A 19,942-nucleotide genomic window follows, 5' to 3' on the forward strand; every position below is an offset into this window, starting at 1 on the left:
GTCGAAGAGATCAAAATTTGCTAAATTTCCTTCTGAAAATGAAAGGTAATGAAACGCTGATATTTGTTATAATTCGAGGAAAGATCGAAGTGGTGGCCTTTCATTCTCGGTAGTCTCCACTCATTATCCTACTTTCTTTGTGGTTTCCGGAAGAGCCACATTCCAATTCATCAATCATCATGAAGCTCTCGCTGGTATCAATTTTTGCTCTTCTGTCAATCACATTTGCTCTTCCAGTTGAAAATGTCGAGCGAGATGTACCAATTGAAGAAAGAGCTGCAGCTCCAACAGTGACAATCGCATCACCAGCAGCTACAATCATTGGAGGTGCTGGCGTAACTGTCGAAACCTTTGCTGGTGTTCCATTTGCCAAACCTCCCGTTGGTGCACTTCGACTTAAACCACCTCAACCCATCACCTCTGCATTGGGCACAATTAAAGCAACAGCCCAAGCAGCTTCTTGTCCTCAATTCTTCTTTAGCACTACTGTTAATGATGCAATTCCTACATCAGCACTGGGTCTTCTCCTTAATACACCAGTTTTTCAACAAGTTCTCAATGCTGGAGAAGATTGTTTGTATCTGAATATTCAAAGACCAGTTGGTACAACTGCTTCATCTAAATTGCCAGTCTTGTTTTGGATTTTCGGAGGAGGATTTGAATTGGGAGGAACAGGGATGTATGACGGATCTTCATGGGTAGCGGAAAGTATTGCCGAGGGCAAACCGATTATTTTTGTCCAAGTGGCTTATAGGGTTGGTGGATTTGGATTTTTGCCTGGAGCGGAGATTTTGGCGGATGGTAGTGCGAATCTGGGATTGTTGGATCAGAGATTGGGATTGCAATGGTATGTTGTTCTGTTTAAGAGTCTTACAGTCATACTAACGAAGTCTCCAAAGGGTCGCTGATAATATTGCTTCTTTCGGTGGTGATCCATCCAAGGTGACTATCTGGGGAGAGTCAGCTGGTGCAATCTCAGTCTTTGACCAAATGGCTTTATATGGAGGAGACAACACATACAAAGGCAAATCATTATTCCGTGGAGCCATTATGAATTCAGGAAGTATAGTCCCAGCAGATCCAGTTGATTGTCCAAAGGGACAAATCATTTACGATAATGTCGTAGCCTCAGCAGGATGTTCAGCCGCAGCCGATACTCTAACCTGCTTACGAGGCGTACCCTATTCCACTCTTCTCAACGCGACAAACTCTGTTCCTGGTCTGCTTAGTTATTCGTCTATCGCACTATCATATCTTCCTCGACCAGATGGTACCGCTCTCACCAAATCCCCTGATCTTCTCCTTGCATCAGGAAACTGGGCAAAGGTCCCCTTTATAATTGGCGACCAAGAGGATGAAGGAACAATATTTGCTCTTTTCCAGAGTAACATTTCCACAACCGCTCAACTCACCACCTATTTCTCCGATTTCTTTTTCCACAACGCACCTACCTCCGTTCTCACCGGGCTTCTCAACACATACCCCAATGACTTGATCTCCGGCTCCCCTTTCCGGACCCTCTTGTTAAACAATTGGTATCCCCAATTCAAACGTTTAGCCGCCATCCTTGGCGACCTCACGTTTACCCTCACCCGTCGTGTATTCCTCCAAACCGCACTAAAAGTCGCACCAACCGTTCCCTCCTGGTCCTATCTCTCATCCTATGACTACGGAACCCCTGTTCTCGGCACCTTCCATGGCTCAGATATCCTACAGGTCTTCAACGGTGTCAACCCAAATTACGCGGCTAGTGCTAGTAAAGCATATTATTTGAGCTTTGTAAATACTTTGAATCCAAATAATGGGACGAGCAGTGCATATGCGAATTGGCCGCAATATAGCAATGGATCACAGTTGTTGAATTTGTATGCGGACTTTGGAGGGTTTATAAGTGATAATTTCAGGAGTGCGAGCTTCAACTATATAGTGGCTAATTTGGCAAGCTTTTATATTTGAGCCGGTGATGAATGGATTGATGGGGAGGAATTGGTAAAGGGTTTTGGGTGGAGTTAGAAATTGAGAGGAAGATATGAGGGAGATATGAGTGGCGAGCAAGAAAAGCATAGTTTGGTTTTATTCAATAATATTAAACTATCTAACTCCATATAATGTTAAAACGTTTTTCAAAAGTCGCCGAATCTTATAGCAAGTAAAGTGAATTATTCGTCGCAAGACCACTTACCGAATCTGTAATGAGAAATGCCCTTAGGAAATATGAGTGAAGCTTACGAAGAACAGGGGGCTAGTGAATGTGTTTACCAGCTAGAGAGTTATTATCCTTGATTCTATCAATCATCGTGCGCAGTCAATTATACTTTATATCGTACGGAATGAGAAGATCTAGGTCTTATATATAATGACGCATTAAGAATTAAGAATGCAAACAAAGATTCCTACATGTGAGATCACATAAATAGTCCGTTAAGAATCAGAGCTAAGAACATGACGTGACTCGCTTGTGAGAACCAGAGAAAGTTTGCCCTTGTATTACGTCTTGGATTTTGTGATATGAGGAATATGAACGATTAGGGTGACTTTAAGTTTGACAACATGGGATGGTTACGTTTGGTTATTGAGTGCAAAGCAGAGATATAGTACTCTCTTCCGGAAGGTGATCTGTCTAAAGAGGCGGAATAAAGCCACCTGCATTGCACGTGATAGATAGCCGTATAACATCTACTCATTACTCATATATTGTTCAACTTTGTCTTGCAACACTCTCGAAAATTTCTTTCTGAGAACAAAAAAGTTCGAACTTTGTCAGATTCCATCATGACTGTCGCAACACTCCTTACTCATCCGCTCCTCCTCTTCTTTGCCAACATTATCCTCACCAACCTGACCGCGGTTCATACCACAACTCGCAACGCGCGACTTCTCGCTTTCGCCCTGAGCGTATTTCTCTCTTACATCGCACTATCAAACTGGAATGAACACGTCAATACAACAGGCTGGGCAGGTCGCTTCCTCGCCAGTGGTTCTTTTACTATGCCCAATGTTATATTCGATCGATTCATTATTCGGAACTGGCAATATGGAAAAGACGACTTGAGATGCAAGAGCATCGGAAGAGAGAATGAAAAGGAAGAAAAGAAACAAACAAAATCGGAATGGGGACAGGAGGTAGTCGGAAATACTAGATATATCGGTACTTCGCTGGAGGTTTCCAACGTTCCATTCTTCAGTGCAAAGGATCCTATTCGTGGCCCGACGAGATGGAGATTTTGTTTGCATCACGCTGCTATAGTTGTCGCCTTGTATTTTTTAAATACGCTTGCTATTGATGGTCAACTAAATGTGAATCAGAAATGGATCGGTGATGAATATATTCCATGGTTTGGAATGATGTTTGGTGACGGTATCCTTAATTTACGAGACCAAATTATCACGAGAATCACCATCAGTCTTCTTTACTGGGTGTGCCAATTTTGTTATCTTCAGTTTTTCTTCTCGGTCGCTGCGTTATTGGATGTTGGACTTGGTGGTGGGGAAGTGAGGCGGTGGAGACCTTTCTTTGGAGAAGTGAAACATGCTTATACGATTAGAGGACTCTGGAGGTAAGTTCTGTTTGGTTTTTCTCTTTCTTTTCATGAAGCTACAAGACTGGGAAAACAATCTGATGTTCATGCAGCAAATCCTGGCACCAAAATATCCAACTCACCATCAAAGGCCCCGCCGAATTTATCACCCATAGTATCCTCCATATTCCTCGATCCACGCTCATAGCTCGCTACCTCAAGGTATTCCTTACATTTGCGGTCTCAGGCGCGACTCATGTGGCCGCAGATTATGGAAGTGGGATCTACCCAGCACAATCCGGTGCCATGTCATTTTTCTGTGCACAAGCTCTTGGTATCATGGTTGAAGATGGGGTTCAAGAAATTTGGAGAATTATGGGTGGAAAGAAGAACACTTTGTTGGGGAAGATAATTGGGTTTGCTTGGGTATTGGCGTTCATATGTTGGTCTAGTCCGGTCTGGGCTTATCCGTTTGCAAGAACGATGCGGAGGGAGGATATGTTGCTGACTTTCGGAGCCTTGAAGCCGTTGTTGGTAGGGCTTAAGTTTTGGTGATGAGTTGAAGTGTTAGGTGATGGACACACCTGAGTTAGGATTGGAGATGGCAGCTGTAGTGGCCAGTGAAGTGTGATTGTTCTTGGCAATGACTCTATGATTGCCTCAGCACCAACCCACGAACTATAGAGAAATTTTTAAAACTCCACTCTAAGAATAACAAAAACGTACAGGATACTGTCAACTTACGTATCGCAGTTCTGGGCTCATGACAATCTACGAATAGATGGAATGATTATCAAGGATAAAATTAGATGTAGTATAAAAACATGACATACCAAAACAATATTCCCGAACTTTGAATGCCTCTTTCACTGTCATTGGCATATTCATTGTCTATATTCCATGTCTACTCATTGATCTCGTCTACCGATTCTATCAATAATGACCACTGAAATTTTCCCTTAGGATATCTCAGGAAATTTTGAAACGAAACAGTGTTCTTGAATAAGGTGCAGTTGCTTCAAACATAGAATTTCCCTCTCTCTCCTTGTCCTTTACTGTACCTTAGTTTCAGAGTATGATTGGATCCACGATTCCCAACTTTACACTCATTGCGGTTAATTACTCGGATTCGCTAAATATAGGATTGGTCAATCGTTTGTATTTAAGACTTCTTATAATTGATTACACGTTCAACTTAGACCTCGAAAAAGAACGTTTTGATGTTCCATATCCCAAGGATAAGAATGACCACGGAATGAATTAATGCTTGTAAGAACTCAACGCAAATCTCATAGGGGAGAAAGCAAGGTGGTGATGTCTTTTAGGATTCGATAAACCGGTGTCATCTGGAGAGTTGCCTATAATCAGGGTGGAAATTTGGAGACATCGTCACACGGCGCTCATTAATGTGTTTTTTGCTGTTGAAACTTGTCTTTTTATCTTTTCTAATTTCACTGCCCTGTGACTGCTACTGACAAGCCGCCCATCATTACATGACGTGCCATAAATCAAAGGGATTGTTGGCAAAATCACCGGAAAGCTTGTTACCCTGATTATATAATTTTGAATGTAAGGTATAAGATTTCTAAGGAAAGATCACTTACGAATCAATAAACATTTTACATCTGCACCTCTGAATTCCGATTTGATCGAACAACGTGGAAATCAACCCGTACAATGGATCTGTACGAATACAAAGTCTATTCTACCTCAAAAGTCTTACAAGCATCCTACAAGCATTTAAAAGATGCATTTAAAAGATACAATTAAAAGTTATAAGAATAATCATCTGGATCTAAGATGTCACTGAAGGAAAAGCTCTAATTCGTTTCATCAACAAGTCAACTGCTTTTCCTAAATGCTTAGCTGAAAGTGGAATCTCGAATTATTACTGTCAAATAGTTTTCTTCCCTTTCCTTGAGGTTCATCCCTCTCGTTGTCAGAGCAAATACGGATGATTTTGTTCTATTCATGCTTGTTCTCGAATCCATCATTCATCGACCGAGTGAGCCATCTCTCCAGACAGAATCAACTTACTAATTTCCGTAAACCTCACAGAAGCGCATCACACCCCTTTTTTTCTTTTCACTTGTTAATTGAAGAACTTTGACTTCAAACTCTCCACTGAAGCAGAGAGTTATATACACTAATCTTGGGTATATAGCTTGCTAGGGCTGGAAAAACAAGAGAAAGGTCAAACTGAGAGAAACGAGTCATCTCAGAAGCATGTATCTCTCTGTTTTTCTCAACATTGATTTGGTGAATGATAGAACACGAATCTAGTTTTATAATTCGATTGAAAATCTAAGTTGGATTTGAACTAGATAACAAATAGTAGAAAGATTTGCTGAAATCGATATGAATTGTTAAGATTATCTCCGTAGGAAGATGTTGAAACTCTAAAAGATCTGGAATAGTTTTCTTCTTAAGCTGTGCAGGACTATCTCTCATTGGATCTGAGCATATGAAAACAGATAAATTTCTTCATTGTCGTCTTCTTTTTCACTTATCGTTGTCTATCGAGCCTCGTAATTATCTCACTCTTCTAGCGATACACTTACTACTGTCACTCGGGTATGTTCTTTTCATCTCAAACCTGACTTCTAGAGGCTCTATTTTTCCCAGAGAACTCGAAACAATCCTCAAACATCTTGACAATAGTTTTCAGTATCAAATTCTGGCTGGTGACACTGTATCCCTCACTGGCAGCTTTTCCTTTCTTGGCTTACTACACACCTGATCGGGGAATACATTTCCATGATGCACACAACTTTCTCTTTATATCTACCGAGAAGAAGAGAGAAATGGGAGAGTGGCCGGAGATTTGTGAATATAGTAAGAAAGATTAATTCGGCGTGGTATGTCCTACGTAACCAGTGAGATTCAATCCACATTTTAGACCAGAGGTTACGACGTTTCAACATCAAATGCCTACAAAAGGTTTCCCATCTCCTGGCATGAATCTGTATACCTTTGGAACATATCTACCGTATGTTGTCATGTCTTCAATACTTGCTGGTCGTAGGCTTGCGTAATTCCATTCTGAAGAAGTACAAACTTTGATAACTTGACTTATCTGAATCGGCTCGGTCGAGAACAATTATCAAATTCGGCGTCATCATGTGAAATTCTTGCTGTCACTCTTCGTGAGGTTTTTCGCCAGTCCCGTTGATATCTTGTCTGTCATCATCATTATCACTTGACGATCCCATTCGAATTTTAACCTAAACTCTACAATCCGATAATCCCATTACCATCTCATGAATTCGAATTTTTGGACATAGACTTACATACACTATCGTTCGTTCAACTATTCCCATTTTGCTGGTAAATTAATTCGTTAATCGAAATAAAGGATATGATGATTCTTCAGCTTGAACTTTATACTACCGTCTCGACTCTCGAGATTCGGAAATGCATGATCTAGGATTTGGTTATATGTTATCCATTTTTCTCAATCTCTCCTTGACAGTTGAAGCAGTCCAAAGGTGAGGTTCAAGTCACTTGATGCGGGTGACGAACCACTCGGCCTGATATAAAAGCTACTTGTTTGAATGAATTTAAGAATAACCGTGACACGAGAGTCTACCATCCAAGTCGGTGGGATTAAAATAGGAAGTACACCTCAAGACCTTGGAATACTCTAATGTTGTGTGACACGTCAAAATATGGGGTGGATTAGAATAGATGCTCACCACTTGATCATATTGAACAGCAACGGTAATAATAGCGACAAGATATTGATTGCAATTAGTTACCATGAGATGTTAAACAGTTCCATGAGTGAATTGTGTCGATGGTATGATTTGTGGTAACACCAGATAAGCTTGAGAACCCAACTTTGAAATGGAGTCAAGAACATATCGGTTTGTTGCTCTTGCTCTTTGACTTTGTCTGATTCCAAGTTTCTCATTCTCTTCGTAGACTAAGATTTGCATCCCTCTATTTTTTCTCTACCTAGGCGCATAGCTATCCCCAAGTCATTTTGTTCGTATGTAATTCGTTAAATTTACACATCGGGAAATGTAACGTATGACCCAACTACCCCCCTCTCAACCTCAATTCCTGTTCATTAACCATGTTACCCTACCGATAAACACTCATTCTCTTACTCTTATGTACATAACCAGAGGGAAGGTGCAAATCAAAGGGGGCAACTTCCGTAGAATGAATAGATCAGTGAGGTATAAAAAGATCTTTTCTTTTACCATCCAAGACAATACAACTAACTCACTAACTTATCATCCACCAAGTCAATGAATCTGTCTTCTACTCCACACCGAAAAACATCAAGAACTCCATGAATCCACCTGTGATCTTTCAGTCAATGCGTAAAGCCCCCTTTATATCTTTCATATTTACCATTAACATAAAATATCCCACGAACTTTTCGAATATTTGGCAATAAAAAATGTTTGCGACTTAGCGAGCGATGATTAAGGGGCGGATGAAAGATTTCGGCAATAATGCAACCGTCCAGATATCCTACCGATAACTTTGACTAACTGTGATCGCGTTGCTCAGTAAGACTCGATCTTATATCTGCTTTAGTTTCTCCTCCTAGATCACAACCAGAATTGTAATATACTTACTTGTATGTGAACAAATTTAGATGCATCATGCCGGTCAGTCTTGCTTCGACGTAAATGGACTAGAGATGAAAATTGTGTTCGTAGAAATACAAATAGATTTTATACTATGACTTCGCAATGACTTCCTGATGGAACAAAATACACACAGAGAGAAAGTTTTACCATTTTCATTGTAGATTCTAAATTCCGAGATCTACCAATTGCCTTCTAATATGTATACCCATTGGAAGATCACTCTTCGTTTCTGTATAAATATTCCCCCTCGAACCAGCTAAACGAGGTCAACAAAGACATATGCTAACTGAATAATACCCAATATTGATATTTAACTACGAGTCAACGATCGATAACCTACTGTAAATGTGTAATAATGATATCAACATCGCATCTTTGGTCCGGCGAGATTTGATATCGAAGAGTGAAAATATATTCACGTCGCGGAGATGAATAAATAACAGCATCTTAATTATTCTAAATAGCAACAGGCAAACAGTTAAATGACAACAAGTAAAACTAGCACAGCGATACGATCCAATATATCTCGTACCTCTATCAAATCTCTCTTCCATCCACCTTCTTCCCATTCCCACTCCCAGTCCCACACAGAAACACTCTCCCGGTTCTAATTCTACAGAAAATTAGCAAACACAATCAAGAATCCACAAAGCCCTTGAATCTCGGAAGGTGTTCACATGAAGAAAACCACCGAAAGGCAGATCGCTGTATCAATAACGAAATATTTACACCCCCTTACTTCACTCTGCCCCTCAAGAACCACTCACTTCTTCAATTCATTCACTACCCCCGTAACAATCGCTTTCTATCCACTCCAATATGTAAACCCCATCACACCACCAAGATTCTTCTCTTCCACATCAGATACACCCACAGTCTGGCACGTCAGAGACAGGCCTCAAAACTAAAACTCGAGGTACTACCTACCTACCACCTCTTCTTCAAACTCCCATTCCCGATTCCAAATCTCTATCCTATCACACGAGAGATCAGATCAGATATCTCAAGATTCAATACACAAGCAAATCATGAGATAATTTCCTATCGTTTACAAAAGAATTTCTCTACGATGATAATACGATAACCATGACAATCACAATACTAGTTCTTTTTAGGATAATGATAATAAAAGAAAATATATATGTACATACATCAAATCACAAATCAACATCAATACCCCTCTCTCCGTTTATTCATACCCCTCCCTCCATCCATCCCCCTCCCCACTTACACTCACACTCACACTCACACTCACGCTTACACTTACACATACTCACACTCACACTCACAACCCCAACCCTAACGCTAACGTCCAACTCCAAGCCCAAAACTCAAAACTCAAAACGTATTCCTGAATACAATACCAATCACGATAAAGCACATGAATAAACAACCAACCAGAAAGGAAATATATGTTCCCCCCTCTTTTCTCCTCCTCTTCCATCCTCCATCCTTCATCCTTCATCCTCTATGTCCCTTCCAGATCCCCCCCGAATTTCTTTCCCCTACTCAAAGATAAACTTATACTCAAAGATAAACTCAAAACCTACCAATCGTCTCATACCACTTTCACCAGTCTCTACTGATCAACCGAGATGGAGATACAGTTGAAATTCTATACCCACCCTCTTTATTTACATGGCAAGAGAATGCATACGTATACATCTCACCCTCATTTTAGGACTTCACGTTGGAATAATCAATGTAATGTATCATCCGATATGCATGTATGGATGGATGTCAAAATGCGTGAATAAATATATGTATGAATGGATGTCAAAATGCATGAATGAATATATGTATGAATGCAAGGTATCTATTATGAACTTCTTCTCAAACGCATATTATGGTATCATCATCAATCTCCTCCTCGCCTCCTCCCCTTCATCTCCCTAGCTACTCCACTCCAAAGTCCACAAATCATATGTGCGCATTAAAAAGTACATCATTGCCATACCCTGCATTGATCAAATTAGAATAATTGATATCCCAAAAACGCCGAGCCACGCTGATGCAACCTTTCATCCACCTAATCAATATACAGTTCCATATGGTTTTCCCGGCGCAAGCCTTTTCCGTGTATGCCTATCGTGTACAGTTTATTTGTTTTTCGTTTCGTATTTTCACCCACTTGACTCGTGAATGGATTCCACTTCCATCTCCTCATCATTCAATCTTCAATCGAATGCCCTTTTTCCGGACACACAACTCAGAGCACTCCTCTCATCAGCACTTAACCTAGGCAGCCCACTCCACAACCTCCAACGCACACATAACCAGAATCAATGTACTTGGCAAAATCCAAATAACATAACTTTGGAAAAGCAATTTACTCATGACCCCCTCATAAACCCCATTGATTTGACAAATCTGCGCCAATTGCAAAGCACTAGGTGCACCTGTCAACAAGAAGCAGACGATAACGAAAATTGGATCATCCAATATGCTAACTGGAACATATTTTGCCGTTAGAGCTAAAAGTGGTGCCATGATCAAAGTTGGAAGTAACATTCTGGAGATCAAGGAAGCGATGAGAAGTTTTGTGCCAATTTGATTCTCTTCTGAATTTTCGTCGAGAACGTGTTGAGGTAGTGTATTTCTAGCAAGGTTCGCACCGAGGACGACCAAGATGAGGGGGACAGCTACACCTCCTGACTGAGAGACGGCTCGTGTAACGGAGTTGGCGATGAAAGATCCCTCGGCGAAGAAAAGGTGTTGAAGTTTTGGAATGGATGCGACAATAACAGCGAGAAGCATAGCCCAGAGAGGTGGATTCATGAATTCCCAAAGACCATTCAAAAATCTGATGGTAGAATTTGAAACCTTCGTGACGAGTCCTTGAGCAGGAGGTGGTAAAGCATGATAGGTATTGTGAGATGCTTTAGCGACGGTTCGTTTAGTATGGAATTTTGCCTTGGGGATCCAGCCTCGAATTCCATCTGGAATTTCAGATTCCTCTTCAGATGGTGGTGTTCGAATACTTGGGAATGAAGTAATATCATCATTGTGACCTGGCAAGTGATTTCCATTCGTAGGTGTGGCCATGATACCAGGTAATTTTGCAGGTTCTTCTTCGTCGGAATTGTCATGTAAAGCGTGGGTGACTGGTGTTCTACCACCGAAATTGGAAGAGTTTGAGGATGATTCACCATTATCATCATTGTCTTCTTCGCCATCCAATCCAGGGATTAGAACAGGCTCATCTCTGTATCGTCCTTCTTCTTCATCCTTATAGGTTTCGGGCGGTGCAAGTAAAACATGATAACCCCAACTCCAACGAACTAGTTGACCCAATTGTTGAAAGATGAGAAGGTACAGGATACCTCTTGCGCCAACCTCATCGTCGTTATCCCCAGGTATCTTATCCCAATGTAAACCTTTTAATGTTTGCGACAATGAAATGACGAGGGAAATGGGTAAAGAGTTTGAATTTCCGAATACCTGTTGAGACTATTAGTATTTTTAAAATCGAAAGCCGGAGTAACAATAACATACACCCATAGCAGTAACAAAGTTCGCAGGTCTTTTTCCAAATCCAAATGCTTTACCAACCCCGACGGAGACCAGATATGATACCAATGTTTGCACGATGAAGATGACTGGGATGACTGCAAGTTCGACCAATTTATCTGCCGTCAATTGAGATGCCAATTTGGTGAAGACTATTCAATTTGTCAGCCTTTATCCATATTTCTCTGCGTCCCAAGGGACCTACTCAAGCAAGGTGTGAAGAGAGCAACATTTAAATTTGCAACAAACTTCTGTTTGTCTGCATCAAACATTCCTTGTCTTGCCACGATATAACCCGGTAAGCTAACACACACGACTTCCATGACAGCTTCGAAGACTAATAAGATCAGATGGCCAAGGGCGGGATGTGAAGAATGGTCATTTGCCATAGTGCCGAACGCGACATCTGTTAGGGATCGTGTTGAGATAGAAGATGCGCCGACATCGTTACGGGTAGCTAGATTGGCCAGTCGAAAGGAAGTAGGTGATGTAAATAATCCCATGATGATTTTAATGGGATCGAATGATCAAACCAAAGTCTGCGATAGAGATTGGTTGCAGTATGTGAGGTTGTTGATATTCGAGGTACTTTCGTCCTCTTCGACAGTTGAGGTTTCAAACAATCTTTGAAGATGTTCGATAATGTTTTCGTATGTTTGAATTAAGTTTGTGAGATTCTTCGGATTGATTAGAAGACCATCAAATATATTGATGAAGTGAAGTGCAATCAGCTTCTCTCTTTTACTCCTTTTTTCTTCTTCTTTCTTTTCTCCCTCAAGCTATTGAGCGATAAATATCGAGCGACGGCGGCTGTGTAACGACTGGGCAAAACTGACGTGGTTTTAGCTTTCTTGGGACGGACCTGGATTGTGCAAATGCGATAAGGCCAAGGATGGTATGGTGCTAAGAAGTAGCTAGACTGCGTCCTGTACCGTACCTTGGTAAATGATTACTTGCGGAAGATGTGGATGTTGATCCGTTCTCAGCCATTCAATTTTTTACCAAGTCTGAGCAAGTCGCCGCGTGGACCAATATCATTGACGAATGAAAAGTTGATGATGGCAAGGAATAGGAATAAGTAAAGTGCGTATGCTTGTGCTTGTGCTTGTGCTTATGCTTATGATTATGACGGGGACTGGGTTGTATGTGATGATCTGACGGTTTGAAATTGGGAGTGGAAGAGAACTTCTTGAGTTACGTTGAGTCGCAGGTATGGTATGAGATAGTATGGTATGACAACAACAAATAAGGCAGTAAACACTTGGATGTAAGAGTCAGTGTGAGTGCAAGAGCACGAGGGTCAAACAAAGAAGTTGATTGGAATTGTCCAGAAGTTGACTGAGGCGTAAGATATTCTTGGAATTAAATCAAGTTGTGATTGGTTGAGAGGTGATGTTGTGATATGATAAAAGAGATCAAAAGGAGCCGATTGATGAGTTATTCGGTATCAATATAGTCAATTGAGTTGATGTGAATTGAATTGAAGTGAAGTGAAGTGAAGTGAAGTGAATTGGATTGAATTGGATTGAAGATCATGGTATATTCAAATACTCCAAGTCCTCTTCATTCACGATACACAATAATAAGAAGGCTTCATGCAGATGCAGTACATTGATCACAACAATACTCCAACCTCGACTTCTCGGTATTCGGGCCAAGACGATAATACTACCTCGATGTTGTATCCAGAGGGGTTTTGATTATCGTACCTCAGTATCTATTATATAAAGAAAATCCGTTCAAGCTTTTCTGGTGCTTCTTATTGACATATACTTTGGTACATTGGCCATGGAGATGTTGCTGTCTCGAAATGCATGTCACAAATAGTACGTAGGTATGTGATGTATAACAAAAGAAGAGAAATACTTCATGTCATGCCTCTGAGTGTGTAACTTGGTGATGCTTGGTGATGCTTGGTGATGCATGAGATGGTGAAATTGTTGGCTTGAGTGATATCAGATTCATGAAATAGGAGAGGATAGGAGAGGATAGGAGAGGAGAGGAGAGGAGAGGGCATCCTTTCTCTCATTCGAGATACCATTCAAATCAAGTCAATTCAGCTCAATTCAGCTCAGCCCAGCTTATAGTCTCTTCACCTCTCTCGCCTTTCTCCGTATATTCAGATACTTTCTCTATCATATCCACTGTTCATTGTCCATGTTCATTGTTCATTGTCCATGTTCATTGTCCATGTCCATATCCATTTCCACATCGCCATCAAAATCCCTCCAACTTGTGTAGTATGGTAGCTGATTGATAACAAGCGATACCCAGCCACTACTCATACCCAGCCACGACTCCAATCAAGCCACCGTGCCGCCGTGCCACAACAATGACGATAGAATTTTTCCCAAAGTTTCACACTTCACTCACTCACGTCCAAAACTCCACAATTTCTTGGCTTTCCTTGTTTATAAATTAATTACTGACGTGAACTTGCATGAAGAACGGAAAGGAAGTGTCAAAGCATTCAAGTCAATCATATCCAGTGTTACCCACTCGAGCCACTCTATAAGTTGGCACGATTCCAATCATGAAGAAGACATCCCAAATAGTACAAAGATGCTTCAAGGGAAAGATGTTGGTAAAAGCCGCCCGCCCATGCCTCCCTAGTTTCCAGGATATACAACGACGGGAAGAGAAGGACCACAAGCCGCGCGAAAGTATTAATAAGGCTGGTGGCCTACTGTGTATGAAACCAAGGATGAATGACTGTCACCACAAAGACCTATCACATCATATGCCAGAATTTGAGTTCGAGGTTAAAGAAGTTGGGGTTTCAAGAAGGGAGAGGATAACCTTTGACCACTTGTACCGGACCCTCCCTTCCGACAGTACTATCTCAAGAACGGTGAAAAGTCAAATATAGTCAGACGTATGTTTATCGATATGTTGGCACTAATGGATGGCCTGCCGACCCCTCAGCCTCATTCCCCTCACATTGATACTGAAAAGTTGAGTTGGGAAGTGGATGAGAATGAGGACGAGGACGAGGACGAGGACGAGGATGAGGATGAGGATGAGGATAATTATGCTAAGGCGGCTTGTACCGTCAATACCTACCTACCCAGCATCTCCTAACTTGACTCGTTTAACATGCCTCCCTATTGGCGTTGAATGTAATGCTTGGGGAAATGATATCAATAATATCAAGATCCTGGTTGATAGAAGCTACATATTATACATATTATACATATTATTATCATCATTCGTAGATGTCTTATCGAGAGGAATTACAACGGGACGTGTTCTTCCTTTTCTTCAAACACGTCATCCAGGGTCTGATGTCCCAAAGGAGTAAATATACAGTAAATGTAGCGATCGCGAAAGGGTCAAGAAGAGGTGAAGAGGTGAAGAGGTGAGAAAAGGAGGTAGATGTATGTCACTTCATCCATCACAATGGCAAAGGTTTTGGTATGTTTACGTAGATAGTCACACATGTCGTAAGTTGATCTGCATTCAATTCATGGTTCGAATCATACCAGTTCTCCTCCATACTCCATAGCCCCTTCAAATGGGACAAGTCTGATCAATGTCCAAAGCAATCGATCCACGTTCCAAAGAGTTTGGACAATTTCTTTCGTATGTGGCTTGAATTCAAGAGTGATAGTGTGATAGTGGGTGGTGGTGGGCGGTGGTGGGTGGTGCTTAGAGATGCCCCCGGTTTAATAGAATGGAGATTGGAAGGTTGGATGGAGATTGGGGATTGGAGATTGGAGATTGGAGAAAATGAGGGACCGAGATTGAGAAGATTGAAAAAAAAATCGAGGAAAATTGGGAAAATGTTATTAAATTCTCATCCAATGAAAGATCCATCTCCTCGGTCATTTCAACCAATCGAGTTACGTCTTTTTCATGCAATACTACCGTAGTACATTGTTTCCATTGTCACCCTTCACTCCAGCCACATACATGTCACGATTCACTCTTGTTATTATCCCACCCCCCCCCCCAAACTTCATACTCCCCCTCATCCATGCCCATCCATGCCCCTCCATCAGATCGATTTTCTTCCTTCACTGTCGGATTCAACGTCATCGTGCTTCACATGCTCCCATTCTGTCATTTTTATTAACATGTATCATTCATCGTCTTTCCTTTGATACATTGATTTATTTCATCTACATGGGTAATGTAGAATTTGGTTTTTACAATTTGCAATCATACCAATCAATGCGAACAAAGATAAGTAGACACGTAGATAGACATAAATGGACATAAACATAGACATAAATATAGATACAAATACAAATAAAGACATATAAATACGGACAAATACTACATACAAACACAAGTATAAATACAAATACACATCGGATTTTACAATACCTAGATCTGGAGAAGAAAGATCGATATCAACATTTGTATGTCAAGTCAAAACACATCAAATCAAATCAACCCAAATCAACCCAAATCGACCCAAATCAAACAACACAAATCATCACTCGAGATCGAAAGCAAAAACTTCATTTTGTTGAAATTGATTCAAACATAGGACCTAGGTAATCATAATTAATGCTCTATATTATGGTCCTTGTTTTACTACGGTATATCAATGATTGTATAATCGTAAGGATGGGCTGTGACGGATCACCTACCACTTACGTTCTCCCATTGCTAACATCAAGATATTTTTGATTTTGAATGCTTTTTTGGGAGAGGATACCCAGAATCTCTCGCACCAACTTCCCACCTACTTTTCTTCCGAACCTACTATCCCATACAATCAATCACATACCATACCATGCATTCGATAATCTCATCAAGAACCTAAATAAATATCTTGGAATTCCATGAAATCTTCTTCAATTCAATCTCTATTGCTACTACCTACTCTCCTCTCACTACTCTCACTACTTCCACTCCTCTCACTACCTCCACTACTCTCACTACTCCTCCCACTTCCACCACTCCCACCACTCCCACCACCACTTCTACTTGTCCCAAACATCATTTCCCCTCATTATTAATCAAAGCTTCGTCCCGTCCCAAATCAAGAACCTAGACCTCAAGTCTCCAATCCATCCTTTTGCCAACTATTATAAACCATTCTTTCGGCTCAACATATCGGGAGTGAAAGATTCAAAGAGAAAGGCAGAGAAAGGTAGAAAAGGAGAAGACCAAGAAGGAAAAAAAAAAAAAACACCAGAAAAAAAAAACCAGTAGAAACGGCGACCCCGGCATCTTAAGCTTCGACCCGCCACGACCAAAGTTCAAATCAGTCGATAGCTTCATTTCTTCGTCTCGAATTGCCCCAAATCCTCTTCCCACCAAAAGTCAAGACTCGGAATCTTTCGCAGACCATTTTACCGACTTGTGGCTCAACAACACCATTATCTTCTAGGGATAATCTAAACTCCTAGAAACCCAAACAAAGTTCACACGAGTGGAAATCAGAAGAACTACTAGTAGATATTTGGTCTAGGTATATCTAGTATATGCTCTAGACCAGCCTTCCCTCTTCTCGATCGGGATATTTCCAGTTCAACAAAGTACCGATCATCCTGAATTTCCGTACGGCAATTGTGAAGCCAAAACCCATTTCACCAGTGACCATTCTTGAGTCTCGACCAGTTTGATTCATTAACAAGGTCAGTCCTTCAATCTCTGTTCTTCAATCCGAAATATACCTTCGCCAAGAGAGGTATCAATCACTTCATTTACTAACTAATCCTTTTCACACCAGAAAGATCGACAACAACATTCGATTCTTACCCCACAACTCATACTGCCTCTCGAATGCGAACAATTCTCTGATCAGAATAATGGCAGACAATCCTCAACTAGATACGATGGGTCTTCCGGGCGATTCAATCGATTTTGCTTTTAAAGATACCCCTCCTCAGGAAAAGCCTACAGATGATCAAACGAACGAAGCTCCTACATCCCCTACTTCTTCGAAACCTCCTACGATACCGTCTCTTCGACCAGCATCAGAAAACGAGGGAATAGCCACCATGACAGCATCTTCTACACCTCTTGGTATGTTGCAGAATGCCAGAAGACCAAGACCTGGCCCATCGATACCAGGAGGAGGTAGATCCTCGCAAGTAGGCAGACAACCTGGTGGTGGTTTACCTACATCCATGGCGGAAAAAATGAAAGCATTTCACGCATCAAGACAAGGCGTACCTTCCCCACGACCACAGTTACCCACGACAATTTCATCACCGGGGGTCCCAGCTTCACCTGTCGTAGATGGATTACCTGGAGGATTACAATTACCACCCAATATGCGACCTCCACCACAAAACTTTGTTTCCGCTCCGGTAATTCCGAAAATGAAAATGGGTGGTGGATTAAGCGCAAGAAGAGGTATGAAATTACCTGGTGGTCTACCTCCAGCTCCAGCGGCTGCGCCAGGTTCCGAATCAGATAGTGCACCGAACACTGCAAATGGAGGTTCTATGTTTAATCAATTTGCAAAATACGTTGACACAGAGAAAGGGACATTGAAATTTGCAGGAAAGGCAGTTATTCATGGAGGTGGTATCGATTTTGCAAACGGTACAAATTTCAATATGTCTTTGGACGAGGTTGATACATTGGAAGAATTGGGCAAAGGAAATTATGGTACCGTTTACAAAGTTCGACATGCAAGACCACGCATGCGCAAACCTGGATTGGGTCTCGCAGGTAACAAATCATCTACAACGGATACCGATGATGCCGAAGTGAAACCTGGAGGAAATACAACTGGTGTGGTGATGGCAATGAAAGAACTTCGACTGGAACTTGACGAAGCTAAATTCGCGGCTATCATTATGGAATTGGACATCCTTCATAGATGTCTGAGTCCTTACATTATCGACTTTTACGGTGCATTCTTTCAAGAGGGGGCTGTCTACATCTGTATAGAGTTCATGGATGGAGGGTCGATTGATAAAATCTACGGAGATGGTATCCCCGAAAATGTTTTGAGGAAAATCACCTACGCAACAACTCAAGGTCTGAAAACCCTGAAAGACGAACATAACATCATTCATCGAGATGTTAAGCCAACGAATATTCTCGTAAATACCAAAGGACAGGTCAAAATTTGTGATTTTGGTGTTTCTGGAAATTTGGTCGCTAGTATCGCAAAAACGAATATTGGATGTCAATCATATATGGCACCAGAGAGAATTTCGGGTGGTGGAATTTCACAAGCTGGTGCAAATCCTGGAGGTGGAACTTATAGTGTACAAAGTGATATTTGGTCTTTGGGATTAAGTGTCATTGAGTGTGCAATGGGAAGATATCCATATCCACCAGAGACATACAATAATATCTTTTCACAATTGAGTGTAAGTTTCTCGTGTTCTATCCCGTTTACCTTGAAGTTTGAATCTAATATAAAGTAGGCAATTGTCGATGGTGAACCACCCGATCTTCCTGCAGAAGGTTTCTCCCCAACTGCCCGCAATTTCGTCCGAGGATGTCTTAACAAAATCCCAAAAATGCGTCCTACATACAGCGATTTACTTCAACATCCATGGTTGGCTGAGCTTTCGAAACCAAATACGATTTCGGAAGAAGATGAAGAGGAAGATGAAGATCAGGTCGATGTGGGCAGTTTAAGTCTGGAAGATGGTGTAAAACAAGATACATCAAATGGTATCCTGACAGGAACCGAGGACTCAGAGGTTGCAGAATGGGTTAAAAATGCTATCGAGAGGAAGAAATTGGGTCTCATGGGTACACATGCACAGCCCGCCTTACATAAGGCGCCTTTGGATACGGTTAGTCCGTTGCCGAGTCCAAGGGAGTGAGGGATAGGTGCAGGGCAAATGAATGAGCTTATGAATTAAGAGGGAATGGGAAAGAGAAAGATGATTTTACATGGCATGGAATGGAGTTTCGGGTGGGCGCCATTACAATTTTTGAACGATTGACAAGCTGACGGTAGGCACTTTGAGATCCTAGAAGTGCATATTCTGGAGGGAACTCGATTTGTACATTTGAACCTCTTACTTTTTCTTTTTCTTTGTTCTTCTCTTTCTGTCCTAGGAAACGAAAACGTATCAATTTCTTTTCTTCTTTTTTGATGATGCATAGCATGTATGATGGGTATTAGGCAATAAATGAAATGGATTATCATATTCTTTGAATGAAGAATGATTTGGAATATGGGGACATGATTGAAATAAACGGAGGGGGGGAGAGGATGGGAGGATGATAGATACCATTGAGATTAATGAAATGAAATGACATGACATGAAATGGAATGAAATCGAATCCAATCAATCAAGATATGTATCTTGAAATGAGTGAACGATGGTTAATTGTATTTGGTTTGGAGGAAATAAGCGACAAGGTCAGTGATGG

General features: G+C 41.2%; 6 protein-coding genes across 6 annotated transcripts; 4 read left to right on the forward strand and 2 right to left on the reverse strand.

Moving 5' to 3' along the window:
* Window positions 1–179: 179 nt before the first annotated feature.
* Window positions 180–1,956, forward strand: Bfra_008594 (putative extracellular protein; the record flags this gene model as incomplete). Its single annotated transcript, XM_037338952.1, has 2 exons — window positions 180–847; window positions 900–1,956. 2 exons carry the CDS (start codon window positions 180–182, stop codon window positions 1,954–1,956), a joined length of 1,725 nt encoding a protein of 574 aa, XP_037192258.1.
* Window positions 1,957–2,772: 816 nt separating this feature from the next.
* Bfra_008595 (putative toxin biosynthesis protein) lies at window positions 2,773–4,073 on the forward strand (the record flags this gene model as incomplete). The annotated part of the gene is made up of 2 exons (XM_037338953.1): window positions 2,773–3,557; window positions 3,632–4,073. 2 exons carry the CDS (start codon window positions 2,773–2,775, stop codon window positions 4,071–4,073), a joined length of 1,227 nt encoding a protein of 408 aa, XP_037192259.1.
* Window positions 4,074–10,363: 6,290 nt separating this feature from the next.
* Bfra_008596 (putative auxin efflux carrier superfamily protein) lies at window positions 10,364–12,138 on the reverse strand (the record flags this gene model as incomplete). The annotated part of the gene is made up of 3 exons (XM_037338954.1): window positions 10,364–11,566; window positions 11,621–11,787; window positions 11,841–12,138. 3 exons carry the CDS (start codon window positions 12,136–12,138, stop codon window positions 10,364–10,366), a joined length of 1,668 nt encoding a protein of 555 aa, XP_037192260.1.
* A 224-nt stretch (window positions 12,139–12,362) lies between these two features.
* On the reverse strand, window positions 12,363–12,625 carry Bfra_008597 (uncharacterized protein; the record flags this gene model as incomplete). The annotated part of the gene is given in 2 exon segments (XM_037338955.1): window positions 12,363–12,561; window positions 12,573–12,625. The coding sequence occupies 2 exon segments, from the start codon at window positions 12,623–12,625 to the stop codon at window positions 12,363–12,365; spliced, it is 252 nt and encodes an 83-aa protein (XP_037192261.1).
* A 1,899-nt stretch (window positions 12,626–14,524) lies between these two features.
* Bfra_008598 (uncharacterized protein) lies at window positions 14,525–14,716 on the forward strand (the record flags this gene model as incomplete). The annotated part of the gene is made up of 1 exon (XM_037338956.1): window positions 14,525–14,716. The coding sequence occupies one exon, from the start codon at window positions 14,525–14,527 to the stop codon at window positions 14,714–14,716; it is 192 nt and encodes a 63-aa protein (XP_037192262.1).
* A 2,684-nt stretch (window positions 14,717–17,400) lies between these two features.
* On the forward strand, window positions 17,401–19,386 carry Bfra_008599 (putative map kinase kinase protein; the record flags this gene model as incomplete). Its single annotated transcript, XM_037338957.1, has 2 exons — window positions 17,401–18,921; window positions 18,979–19,386. 2 exons carry the CDS (start codon window positions 17,401–17,403, stop codon window positions 19,384–19,386), a joined length of 1,929 nt encoding a protein of 642 aa, XP_037192263.1.
* Window positions 19,387–19,942: the final 556 nt, after the last annotated feature.

The sequence above is a fragment of the Botrytis fragariae genome (genome assembly GCF_013461495.1).
Source record: "Botrytis fragariae strain BVB16 chromosome Unknown tig00000061, whole genome shotgun sequence".
NCBI lineage: Eukaryota > Fungi > Ascomycota > Leotiomycetes > Helotiales > Sclerotiniaceae > Botrytis > Botrytis fragariae.